The sequence below is a fragment of the Ursus americanus genome, chromosome 2 (genome assembly GCF_024610735.1).
Source record: "Ursus americanus isolate L20-20 chromosome 2, mUrsAme1.1.p, whole genome shotgun sequence".
Lineage (NCBI taxonomy): Eukaryota > Metazoa > Chordata > Mammalia > Carnivora > Ursidae > Ursus > Ursus americanus.
In genome coordinates, this window is record NC_142128.1 from 47,228,279 (window position 1) to 47,241,276 (window position 12,998).

Genomic DNA, 12,998 nt, shown 5'->3' on the forward strand with positions numbered 1-12,998 from the left:
GAGCGGGTTCGGTTTTCTGTGTGCTGATCCTTCACCCGGAGGCAGCATCCGGGCAAGCAGGAAGGCGCTGGGGGTGGATCGTGGGCGCTGGGATGGGGAGGACACTGGGTCAAATTTGGGTTCAGTCATTAACTAACTTGATGACTTAGGGCAAGTTTCTTCGATTTATACCTTGATTTAATTACAAAAAATATTGCTACCCGTGCTTACCTGGACGAACTGTGAGACTACGTCCTGGCAGGTGCCCAGGCAGTACGAGCTAGGATTTATTTCTGTTCTACAGTAAGTGCCCGAAAGGAGACTTAAAGTGGGAACTAAATCCTGGTATCCTGCCATTTATGATGTGTCAGTAGTCTGGTGCTCTGTATGTTTTCTAAGCCATTTTATCAAATTTCCTTGAAATGGAGAACAAATCACAGTCCCTCCCTGTCCCTCCCAAGTACATATGCCACGTGGCTTACCTCACAGTTGGTTCTTGTCGTTAAATTATCCCAGATTTGTTTTTATACCTGAACTTGGCTATTACGTTGAAGATTCAACTACGAGGAGTTGGGCTCCAGGGGTGCCTGATTTTTCTCTTATAAACGGCTAATCAGATTTCTCGGGGCTGGTGCACTTATTCTGATTTCCACGATGGACTTAGTATAGGTCTTTCATTCGCTCTGCAGGTGTGTGTCGGGCACGGGCTCTATGCCCGGCACTGTTGGGTTCTGAGGATAGAGAGTGGACATGTGGACGTTTCAGGGCATTTAAGGTGTTCCAGAAGGACGGAATTGAGAAGTGGGAAAGAGGCAATATTTGAAGAGATAAGAGCCGAGCATTTGTCAGAATTGATAGCAGCTGTGATCATCACATCGAGGAAAGATGACAAGTCTCAAATACAGACAACTCGGACATGGCGAAGGCGCAGAAAGCCCGAGAAGCTGACTTGCCAGTCCGAGGACAGAGATCACTAGTGAGAGTTCTTGAGACTGACGGCAGATTTCTTCCCGTGTTACCTTTGAGAAGACAAGAAAAAAGTGAGTGCTGAGTAAAATTAAACCCATCTGAGCTGTAACTTCAGAGTGAGGCTGAAATAAAATTTTGAGACAAAAGTTGCAAGTTCATCTCTAACCCTTACTGACAGAGGTGACCTCTAACACTCCTTTTTTGAAAAAAGATTCCTGGAAGAGGTCTTTGAAGAAGAAAATGGAATCCTACAAGGGAGAAGTGAGATACAAAAGGAGTAATGAGTGAAGATATTCGCAAACATGTAGATAAGCGTTAAACTCTGACTTCATAAAACAATAATAAAGATGCCTAGTTTCAGAAGGAAAAAAGGCAAGGCATCAATACGTAAGCTGGGGGAGCTGACTAAAGATATTCAAGACATCAGGGGCACCTGGGTGGGTCAGTTGGTTAAGTGGCTGACTCTTGGTTTGGGCTCAGGTCATGATCTCAGGGTCCTGGGATCGAGCCCTGTGTGGGGCTCCCTGCTCAGCGAGGTGTCTGCTTTAGAGTCTCTCACCATTCTCTCCCTCTGTCCCTCCCCCTACTCATGCACACTCTTTCTCTCAAATAATAAATAAATCATTAAAAAAGATATTCATGATAATCGCTCAGAAGAAGGAGATTTTGGTTAACTTTATTTTTTTTTTTAAGATTTTATTTATTTGAGAGAGAGAGAGTGAGCATGAGCAGGCAGAGGCAGAGGGAGAAGCAGACTCCCTGCTCAGCAGGGAGCCTGACACAGGGCTCGATCCCAGGACCCTGAGATCATGAGCTGAGCCAAAGGCAGATGCTTAACCAACTGAGCCACCCAGGCATCCCTTTTGGTTAACTAATATATCTAAGGTACCTATTAGACTTTTAATTGCAACCTTATAATGCACAAATAGTATATACAATTTCCAAATCAAAAGTGGTTTAAAAAAAAAAGGAACACCCAAGCCATCCAAACAAGAATGGAAAAGTGGAGAAGGGGAAAAAATAATCAAATTAGATCTTTAATTAAACAGGTCAAAATGAATATAAATGGGATAAACAAGATAGTTAAAGGACTAATTACCAGAGTGGGTTAATTTTTTTTTTTTTTTTTTACAACCACGACTCCTAAAATGTGAGCATATATAAAGGCTGAAAGTAAGAAGTTGAGAAAGTGTACGTCCAGCAAATCTAATGAAAGCCAGTGAGGCTGTATAGGGATGCAAATACCAGATAAAATAGCTTCGAAGTGAAAGCATTTTTTAAGGACTAAGTGAGTTCATGCCAAATGACAAGATAAAGCACCGTGAAGGTATTATGATTATAAACCTGTGTGTGCCTTTAATGCTTAAAATATAAAAGGCAGAAGTTTACGGAATCACAAGGAGAAATTGGCAATTTCACAATTTTAATAATTTTAATAGACCTCACTTAATGGTTTATTAATCACACAAAAATTTCAGTAAGCGCGTGGAAGATAAGAACACAATAAGGTTGCTCTGATGAATATGTACAAGGAGCTCGCCGTTGCAGAGAACCTTATTCTTTCCAAATCCACATGCACAATTTAAGAACTAATCAAATTTTAAGACCTCAAAGTAAGTCCCAGCAAATATTGAAGAATGTATATTATATGGACCATGTTCCGTGACCACAGTGCATTTTACAAGAAGATAACAAACAATAAAGAAAACAGCTTTTAAACTCATGGGTCAAGGAAGAACTCATACTGGAATTTAGAAAATATTTGCAATTTAACAATGAAAATTCTACATGCTGATAATGAAACTCATCTGAGAACTACTAAGGGAGAGACTTATAGATGAATAGATTAGAAGAATGACTGAAAATTAATGACTTCATTCTACTCAAGAAGTTAGAGGGAAAAGAAACAAATCCCAAGAAAGCAGAAGGAAGGAAAAGATAAAAGCAGAAGATAATGAATTAACAATACAGTGAAGAAGAACAATTAAATGAGAGTTGATTCTTTAAAAAGAAAAATAGGGAAACTTCTGGTGAGATGAATATATGAAAAGAGAATAGCCACTAATAACAATTTAGGACCAAAAGGGGGACAAACTACAGAAGTAGAGATTTTAAAGATGGGAGCAAACTATGAAAAAGTTTATACTTTTTTGGCAAAATGTTTATGAGAAAAAGAAAAATGTACTTTACCAAAGTGGACACAAGGAGAAACAGAAAACCTAAATAACTTACAACCATTGAAGAAATATGCATTAAGAACATCCTTTTCTTCTTTGGGGTTATAAAAGGGCAGCACAAAAGATCCTTGTAATTATGGGACTGTGTGTATCTTGACTGTAGTAGCAGATACACAAACCTGTAAGTGTGATAAATTGTATAGAACAAAATACATACAAACATACAAATAAGTACAAGTGGAACAGGAAATCTGGAAAAGGGTTATCCATGTCAATATCTTGATAGTTACCTTGTATTACAGTTTTGCGAAATGTTATCAGTGGGGGAGACTGGAAAAAAGGCACATGGAATCTCCGATTTCCTACTCCTTCCTGTATGTGAACCTACAATTATTTCAATAAAAATTTCAATTAAAAAATATCATCCCCAAGTGCCAGATAGGATTACTGACAATTCCTCCAAACATCAAAAAACAAATCTTCTCAATCCTATACAAACTATTCCAGATATTTGAAAAGGAGTGCCTTTTATGAAGATCATCTTATGAAGCCAACATAACATCTTTACCAAAACCAGACGAGCACAATACATTAAAGGAAAATTGTAAGCTAAATTCACCTGACGTAGATACAAAGATGTTGTAACTGGTTATAGCAATATATTAATAAACAAAACTAAACATGACCAAGTTGTATTTATACTAAGAGAGCTCAGCACCAGAAGAGCTAATAATATAATTCACTAGAGAGAGAGCTTGAGAGGGGGGAGGGGGAGAGAGAGGGGGAGAGAATTGTCAAGCAGACACCCTGCTGAGCACAGAGCCCAACTGGGGGCTCGATCCCCGGACCCTGAGATCATGACCTGAGCCAAAATCAAGAGCTGGACGCTTACCCCATTGAGCCACCCAGGCGCCCCTGTAATTCATTGTGTTAGAAGAATAAGGAGGAAAAGTAATATGCTTCTCTTGGTAGATGCAGAAATAGATTTAATAAAATTCAACACCCATGCAATAGTAAAACATTTCAAGTAATCAGTGATGGAAAGGAACTTCTGTAACTGGACACAGCTAGTGAATACCCATAGTATCACATTCAATGAATACTGAGCATTTTTTTAAAAAGGCACAAAGTGGATATGTCTACTATCCCCATTTCTTTTCAACATTGTACTAGAAGTTTGAACTAGAGCATAAAACAAGACAAAAATAATGTGTAAGGATCAGAGAGCAAGAAACAAAATGGCTATTACTCGCAGACGACATAGAAATCTAAAGGATCAACAAAAGAGAGAAAAATTAATTTTAAAAAGTCAATGGCATTCCTGTGCATCAGAAACAGTTAAATGACCATATCCGAAAGAATAGATGGTTTATACCATAAAGTTTTGTAATTTAAAATTAATGACATAGAGATACTTGTATCAATAGGGATACATCTAAAAATATGTAATATTGACTAAAGACAAACTTCAGAAAGATGTATCCAGTTTGGTTCCACTCATAGTTTAGGAATACATTCGTACGTACAAAGAGTAAAAGTTAATCAAATTAAGGATACTGGTTACTCTTGAATGCGAGGTAAGAGAAGGCAGTGGGGTCCTGCATTCATGTTTGAAACGTTTTATTTCCTAAGCCAGATTGCTTGCACATATGTATAGTTCAAGTTAGTGTGTTGTGTTCGTCTTCTCTCTTGGTGGTTCCCTTGGCGTTGTGCAGGGAGAGTGGGTAACTGGAATTGTTAGTTGATACGTTTTGCTTCTTATTTTGTTTTCTTCCCTTCTCAGTGGGCTCCTTTCTGATCTCCGCATCTAGAATTCCATCATGCCTGGCAAGTTTCCTCATCTCCCCTTTTTTCTTCTTTACCACTCATTACCATCTGTCGTACGTATTTTACTTATTTGTCTTGCTTATTGCCTTTTAACCCTATCAGAGTATTAACTCCAAAAGGGTTGGGACGTTGGGAGATTTTTTTGTTCTTGTTCGTTATTGTATCTCCAACACTGAATCAATGCCGGGCACGTAGCGGGCTCTTGATAGATACTTGTTACATACGTAAATGCATGAACAATCGATGAAACAAAAGTTTATTTGAATAAAAATACCCTGCTCTTTGATATTTCTCTGTTTTATAGCCTTCATCAACTATTTTATTGTAGCCACATTAAAAAGGAAACAAACCAACTAGATGACAATTCACACTCTTGATTTGGAATGGGGTTGGGAGAACCAAGCCCGAGTATACTGAGGCTCTGTCAGCTGTGACTGTCCTCGTAGAACTCGTCTTCTGCTAATACATATAATCACTTCTCAAGGAGAAGACTTAAAAAGTACTAAGAACAACCTGAGGGCAGCATGAGTCTTATTCCTAGTAATGAAACTCCACGGAAAAATCCGTGTTTTTTATTTGGCACCTGAAAATCTGAGTTTTTGGATTTTAAATCCAAAAATTTTGGATTTTAAATCCATTATCAGTTTTTATAGTTATGACACAGAGATAAGGGTTGGTTGATCATGGACAGTAACGTACTGGGTTAGAGAGAGCCCGTCTCGCTGTCCCTGGGGGACGGTGCTATCTTGGGGATGGTCCTTGCTATCTAATTTGACTCCTGCTTCAAGGACAGAAATTCTGGGAGGTTTTATGGAGGGTTTGTAGTGGGAAAGAAAAGTCCCAGAGACTTGATGTTCAAGAAACACGCATTTTTGTTGTTGTTAGTGATTCATAAATGGATTTAAATATGGATAGGTGTCCTAGGTACAGCTTTCGATAGAGGCTATGCATAGATTTCTTTCTTCCTTAGGCTAGGAAGTACCTCTATCCCATTCTTTTCTATTTAACAACTGGAATGGTGCCGTATTCTCTGTCTTCCATTGCAAAAGGATCTCTATTTATAACTGTCATTTACATTCTGTAGTTGAAAAGAAAGCATATTTGCAAGCACATATTTTCTCATTTCTGAGACTTTTAGAAGGGAAAATTATTTCTTTAAATTTGTAGCCTATGAGTAAGGATCTAAAATATAAAAAATAAATAAATAAAAAATAATACCAACAATCTTACTACATGCATTAGTTCTCAGCCAAGCCGGATGCATGGGGATTTGAAAAGAACAGATATGAGGGATAGGAGGGAAGGAAAGGAAAGGAAGGAGTAGTTGATTTCAAGGCAGTACTTCTTCCTTTCCCCTGCTTACAACTGGAGGTAAAGCTCATTCCAGAGAGGTTTACAGAGAAGCAGATGTTCTCTGTTACAAAGAGCTAAGGATGAGTCATTTTCTTCTTGGCCACCTATGACAATTGAGGCACACGAAGGGAATCAGAGCTAGATTTTTAAGTTCAGAGTAGAAATGGATGAGAAAAATCATACATCACCAGCCAGAGACAGAGCTGGCAGATTATTAATAAGGGGCTGGATCAAACATTGTACAGGAATAGGGTTATCACAACCAAGCTGTTCTTCTGAATGTCCAGAAACTGAAATATCTACAACAACGGAACAAAAATCAAGATGAAACATTGGAGTTATTGAAAGCACAACAGAGACACGGATGAAAGAATAATATTATGACAACTATCCTTTATCTCATACAACAATTTAGCAGCATAAATGAATGACATTGCAATCATTCCCAAGTTCTGTCCTGGCTCCTCTGCCACTTTCAAGTTGAAGTTGAAGCGAAGTCTCTGAGAATACAAGCAACTAGGTCTTTCTTCCCTGGTGTGGGTGGGCGTATGATGGGAGGGAGAAGCCACTGACAGATCTCCACTGCCCCGAAGCTTCCTGGAGCTCACAGTTTTCTCTGGCTGTCATTCCCAGAGTGTAATGAGCACTGAACCTACAAGATCCAGAGCCTTCCCTCCTCTCTACAGGGGTGAGCTCTTCATGGAACAGCCACACGCCTGAGCTTCTACTCACAGGGCGCCACTGAGCCCTGGACCTTTCATATCGAGTCTACGGGGCTGGCCCCAGAACGGGACTCCTCCGATTTCCAGGAGTTTTCAGGTTGTCAAATACGAATCTCTTGCCCCCAAAGGAGTTGAAGTGGCAGAAAGGTAGGGGCTGGATTCCACTCGGATCAACGACATCTCTGACTTATCCAGCAACCCAAATTTCAAACAACCAAACAAATTGGTATCAGTGGTTTATTCAAAATAATTTTGGGACGACTGGCTAGTAATCAAAAGAAGCTGGAGTCTTACTCACTTCGTTGATGTGTAGGCAGAATTCAAAATGTGCCCCATGATCTTTGCCCAGAGTTACTGTCATGTTTGCGTTCTCTTTGTGGCACAGTTGACCTTAAGATAAGGAGATTATCCCAGATTTTTGAAATGGGCCCAGTGTAATCACATGAGCTTTTAAAAGCAGAAGAGAGATAGCAGAGCTCAAGTCAGAGACATTTGAAGCCACAGTAGATGCTATCCTGTGGCCTTTCGAATTTTAGTATATGTGCTGCCCAAGCGAGCACAGTCCTGTGGCCTTTCGAGAAACAAATCACCATACTGTGGAAAGGCCACGTGACCAGAGAGGGTGGATGTCCTCCAGAAGCTGACAAACAGCAAGAAAGCAGGGACCTCTCATCCACTGTGCGAGGCGCTGGACTGCTGCCTGGCCAATGCCTTGATTTTAGCCCAGTGAGACTCTGAGCACAGAATCTAATCAGGCTGTGCTGGACTTCTGACCTACACAACCGAGAGAGAAAACATTTGTATTGTTTTAAACCGCTAAGTTTGTGACAGTCTGTTATGGCATGCAAACAATTCCTTACATCAAAATAAATTCCAGATGGATCAATGAGGAATGAATATAATTACAAAAGAATTAGAACTTCCTGTACAATAAATTATCATAAACAAAACCAAAACAGAAGACAAACAAGCTGGGAAAAAAATGCCTGGAACACATCTTGAGAGTCGATGGGATAATTAACCTAATACTTAAAGAATGGATGTAAATCAATGGTAAATTCTAGAAATGCCTAATCTCACCCGTAATAAAATGAACTCAAAACTACATGAGTTATCACCTTTTCACTGGTCATATCAGCAAACCTCAAAAAGTTCTGTTTGCATGTGAAAGAACAGGCTAAGAGGCATTTTTAAAATAAAGATTGTATTTATTTATTTGAGAGACAGAGTGCGCGCACGGTGTATGGGGGAGGCGAGCAGAGGGAAAGGGACAAGCAGACTCCCCGCCAAGCAGGGAGCTGATGCAGGGCTGGGTCCCAGGACCCCAGGATCATGTTAACCAACGGAGCCCCCCGGCGCCCCAGAACAGGCATTTCTATTTAATATTGCTTGCGATGTAAATCGTTCACTCCTTTGAAGAGCAATGTGATGGTGTCTGCCAAAGTTTAACACGCACGTTTCATTAGCGACTCTACGTGTTCAAATTTATCCTGAAGATACAACTCGTAAATATGTACAAAGGTATCTACCCAGGGCTAAAACCGTTAGTGCTGAACGTGCTTCACAACTTAAAATCGCTTGGATTTTAGAAAGATAAGTCCGTGCATACCACACAGTCTTTTTTGTTAACAACTCTAGTGGGAGTTGGGTTAACAACCTGTAATCAAACCCAGTAATATGTCAGCAAAAAGATAGATGAATTCACATCAAGTACTATAAAGACTCTAAATAGCCTCACATGCGTTCAGCTATCGTTTAGCTGCCAAACGACTGTGCCAAACATTTGAAAAGACTTTCAGTTTTTTAAGCTGTTTGAGCTTTGGAATTGCAGACGAGGGATTTTAGACAAGAACATTCATTGCAGCTTTTTTTTTTTTTTTTTTGTCTTGCAACCGCAAAAGAGAAGAAAGAACTTAAACATCTTTATCCAGCCGCAAGGGACTGGATGAGGGAATGATGTCATAGCCATAAAAATGTAGGAAAAATATTTAAAGTCATAAAAATTTATTAAAAAGAACTAAGTAAAAACATATAAGTAGATATATATGAGTTGATGTTTTTAAGTGAATAAAAACAAGATGCTGTGAAGTGTGTATATTTTGCTTCCATCTGTGTTACACACACACACACACACACACACACACACACACACACACAATCTCGAGGCACCGAAAGAAACCAAGGTTTTATGACAGTGACTGGTTGTTCTGGGAAGCTGAACTAGACAAGGGCTTTCCTCTGCATTTCTCTTGCACTGAATTTGAAGTTCATAGATTTTATTTTATTTTTAATTGCCAGCATGTATTACTCAAAAAGAAAAAAAAATCTCTAGGATATTAAACGGTTCGTTTACATTTCGCTGCCTGCAGGCGTCCTCCATTGGCGTGGCCGCCTCCTCTGATGGGGGATATTTGGGAAGACGGCCCTGAGAAGCAGAGAAACAGTGACGGGGGAAATGGATTGAAGTATTTCATAGAGGTTCCATGTTAACCGCAGGCCGTAGACGGGGATCGCCTCTTCTACACCATGAAATTATATATTCTGTTACAGTACATACAATTCCTTACCAAAACCAATCTGGGTTCAGCCTGTAAACAAAGAAATCAAGACAAACGGAGAGTTTTGGGGGGGCTGACTGCAATTAGGAGGGTGGTGGCAAAAAGGGAAAAGCAGAGGAGATGCCGGATAGGAATGTGAACTCAAAAATGCACACTGGCTCGACGTCTGCATTCAAAACGAAGCGAAAGAACAAGTGCAGTAATGGTTCAAAATGTTAGCTCGTGGGAACAAAGCTCTGGGAACAGCGCGAACCTGCGGCGGAGGACGCGTGCGGAGGCCACGGGAGACTGCGCGCACCCGGTGCAGACTCAGGTGCCCGGCGGCAGGAGGGGCCCGCCGCCGCGCGTCTCGGCCAGCAGGGGTCGCCCTCCCACCGGGTGCGGCCGGGGACACTTGCACACAGGTGCGGGGGAAGGGGGGAACCCTGGGCTGCGCCTTGGGCCGGGCCGCAGGGTCCACGGCGGGTGGAAATCAACTCTGGGAAACTGCACGGTGTGGTCCCGCCGATGCGTGCTCGCTCTTCGTGCCCGCCACGCCGATGAGGAGGGGGGTCTGGGTCACGGGGCGAACAGGTGAGCCCCTCCCCGCGGGCCCCACCGGAGGCACCTGCGGGCTGCACCCCAGGCGGCTGCCACCCGGCCGCCCAGCGCACCCCCGCGGGGGGTTCAGGGAGCGCGCCGTGGAATCAAGCCCGTTTCGGCCGCCACCGTAGCCCCGCCGCCACGCAGATCTAAGCCATTATCCAGGTGTCCTGGGCAAGAGCGGCCACCCTCTCTGACCCCGCTGGGAGCCCCAGTGGGTGGGCCTGACCCCTGAGGTCAGGTGATGGTTTCCCGTTGGGTGACGCGTACGGCTTCTCTCCCAACTAGATCTAATTATCAAGCGGGATAGGAACGAGGGCGGGGGGAGCTTGTGCTGAACACTCCGTGGTGTCTCTCAATTCTTGTTCGATGACTAACCGATTGGAGGGAAGAACTCTTTACCTTTTGAATACGGACAGGATCAAAGACAACCAGGACGCCAGTGCCCCGTCATGCTGGCTCTGTTCTGGATGTTTCGCTTACGTGCCATTCCGGTGCAGGGGCGTGGAGAGAAAGGGCTTTAGACATTGACCAGTGCATTTTGTTACTTCCGGAGTCTGCGCTTACAGTCTCTGCGGTGCTAGATTTAAAGGGTTCAATAGAAATTACACGGCACTGATCGTATTTACCTACACTCTGTACTAACTGGAACAGCTCTTTAGTGCACGAGAACACCTTGGCCACCCCCAGTGAATCCTCGCCCTTCCTTCCCGACCCCCCAACTCCTGTCACTCTGCCTTCCCCCCAGCCCGCCCAAACCATGCACAGAAGCTCCCAGAGAGTCTTATTACAACGCTGTGTTAAACAAATAACACTAACCAGGTACTGGGTACTGCTCTAAATGTGCGATGTATATTTTTCTTGTGATTTTAATGCTCTGGGGCAGGCACCGTCATGGTCCTCACTTTACACATGAGGCAAAGAGTAGCTTGCCGCAGGTCCAGAGCTAGTAAGCAATAGAGTCAGGGTTCAAACCCCAGCCAGTCTAGTTGCAGATGCTGTCCTCCTAACTCCTACACTAAAAAATAAAACTTTTCTCATGACAGCATAATATGTGCAGTTTATCCCTGTGTGTCTTTGTGTGTGTCTGTGAATGAATGCGGAAAAAGGGTGTTGGAGTCGGGGCTCACAAAGCTGCCGAAGGGTATGTTTCATAGCATGTGTTAGAGCATGTTTAAACATTGTCACCGCGTGGGAGCGAGAGGGGGAAGATATATTTCATAAGTCATGGCTGTTGTTTAAACACACAGTCCTGTTTGCACCCTCTGGACGCCTGTATCCTTGGGCACCCACTCTTCCTAGCATCTCCTTCCTGGTCCCTATTTTGTATTTCTTTCATTCTTCCTTGGAAAATTCCAGTGGGTTCAAGGAAAAGAGAGTATCACAAAGCCAAGTACACACTTAATTACACTGAGCTCCTCTTCTTAACATAAGCTGTTTGCTTCTATTGACTGAAAATGAATTCATTCAGACAGCCACGCAGAAAATATAGGTTGTTCCCTCCTAACTGTGATTATACTTAGTTATGATACCATACTTGTCCCTGAAGGACTCAAAAACTGCTTGAGAGAATAAAAAGTAGATCCAGTGGTTCATGAGGCTGCTGTCTTTAACCCCTGCTCCTGATGGCTTTAATCGCCCTTGGTTCCCAGCTCCCAGTTCTCGGTTGCACAACTCGCGCAAGAGGAGAACTTGCCTCAGGATACACTCCGTGGAGAAATGGAACGGGAAGACTGCCCTTTGTTGCAGGTATCCTGAGGAAGCTTACTAGAGCTTGGGCTCCTGCCTCCCTTTTAGGGATTTTTGAGGCTTTAACAAAAATCTCTCCTTGGGTTCCTGATTGGAGCCCAAATGGTCAAACTCAGATTTTTGAACCTGAGAAAAATGCCCCTACCTGACACCATCCCGAAGTGAGGGTGTAAAAGTTCCAGCGGGAGTGGAGGGGGTGAGTCCTGGGCAAGGTTGTGGTGAGGAGGCCTGGCGGCTCACGTGGCTGAGGAAGGGAGCAAGTGTGAGGTAACATCAAGATTGATCGGAAGTCCTCAAGGGTCTTCCCTTCAGGAGAGGTCCCTTCAACAAGAAATCGCAAATGTGGGGCGCCTGGCTGGCTCAGTCGTTAAGCGTCTGCCTTCGGCTCAGGGCCTGATCCCAGGGTCCTGGGATCGAGCCCCGCATTGGGCTCCCTGCTCTGCTGGGAGCCTGCTTCTTCCTCTCCCACTCCCCCTGCTTGTGTTCCCTCTCTCGCTGGCTGTCTTTCTCTCTGTCAAATAAATAAAAAAAGAAAAAGAAAAGAAAAAAGAAATCACAAATATCTCTGGATGGAAGGTAGACTGTTGAACCTGACGATCCTGGGCGTCGCCCCCTTTGGCCGTCTTTTGAGGAGGACAGTGCTTTCCCCTGGTTTGGGAGGGCACTGATCTTGTCTATCTAGTCACATCTAACAATACCACGTTGGTGTTTCACTTACAGCTTGGAGATTACACGACGTATAACTAAATGCTGGAACCCCGCTTAATCTTCCGCCGACACGAAAGCATTTTTCTCTGGCCTCTTCTCAAGGTAACTTCAGTATTCTAGATGTACTCACTGGCGTGACTGTTCTGCCTAGTTTTGTCCTTGAAGTATGAAGTAGTGGTGGCAAAACATAAGGAGACTTGGAAGAGGATGAATAGGTAGAAATCGGCATTGCATATTATGGAAGGAAAATTTCTATTATGAGAAATGCTGCTAGGCATGGAGGTTTTAATAGGATTCAAAGTCTCCAGGATGCTACAAAAATTGGATTGTTTTTCAGGATGGAATAGGAAATTAGTCATACCTGGAATGAATGA

General features: G+C 42.8%; 1 protein-coding gene and 1 long non-coding RNA gene across 12 annotated transcripts in view; one reads left to right on the forward strand and one right to left on the reverse strand.

Annotated features, from left to right (window-relative positions):
- Positions 1-12,998, forward strand: part of HSD17B7 (hydroxysteroid 17-beta dehydrogenase 7) — a 144,604-nt gene that overhangs the window by 22,047 nt on the left and 109,559 nt on the right. For 6 of the 11 annotated variants that reach the window (XR_015721758.1, XR_006781834.2, XR_006781833.2 and 3 more), the window contains one exon: positions 12,637-12,726. The exons of 3 other annotated variants lie outside the window; for them this stretch is intronic. Coding sequence is in view for 2 of the 8 variants with exons in the window: in XM_045809689.2 (XP_045665645.1) it covers positions 669-956 (288 nt within the window). In the remaining 6 variants the exon portion in view is untranslated. Of the gene's footprint in view, positions 1-668; positions 5,239-12,636; positions 12,727-12,998 lie in introns of those variants that run through there. 2 more of the 11 variants (XM_045809689.2, XM_045809688.2) reach the window with 1 other exon arrangement.
- Positions 14-3,481, reverse strand: LOC148110621 (uncharacterized). The gene is made up of 3 exons (XR_015721771.1): positions 3,416-3,481; positions 462-998; positions 14-87 (listed from the first exon to the last, which is right to left on the reverse strand). It is a non-coding gene; the product is annotated as an uncharacterized LOC148110621 (long non-coding RNA).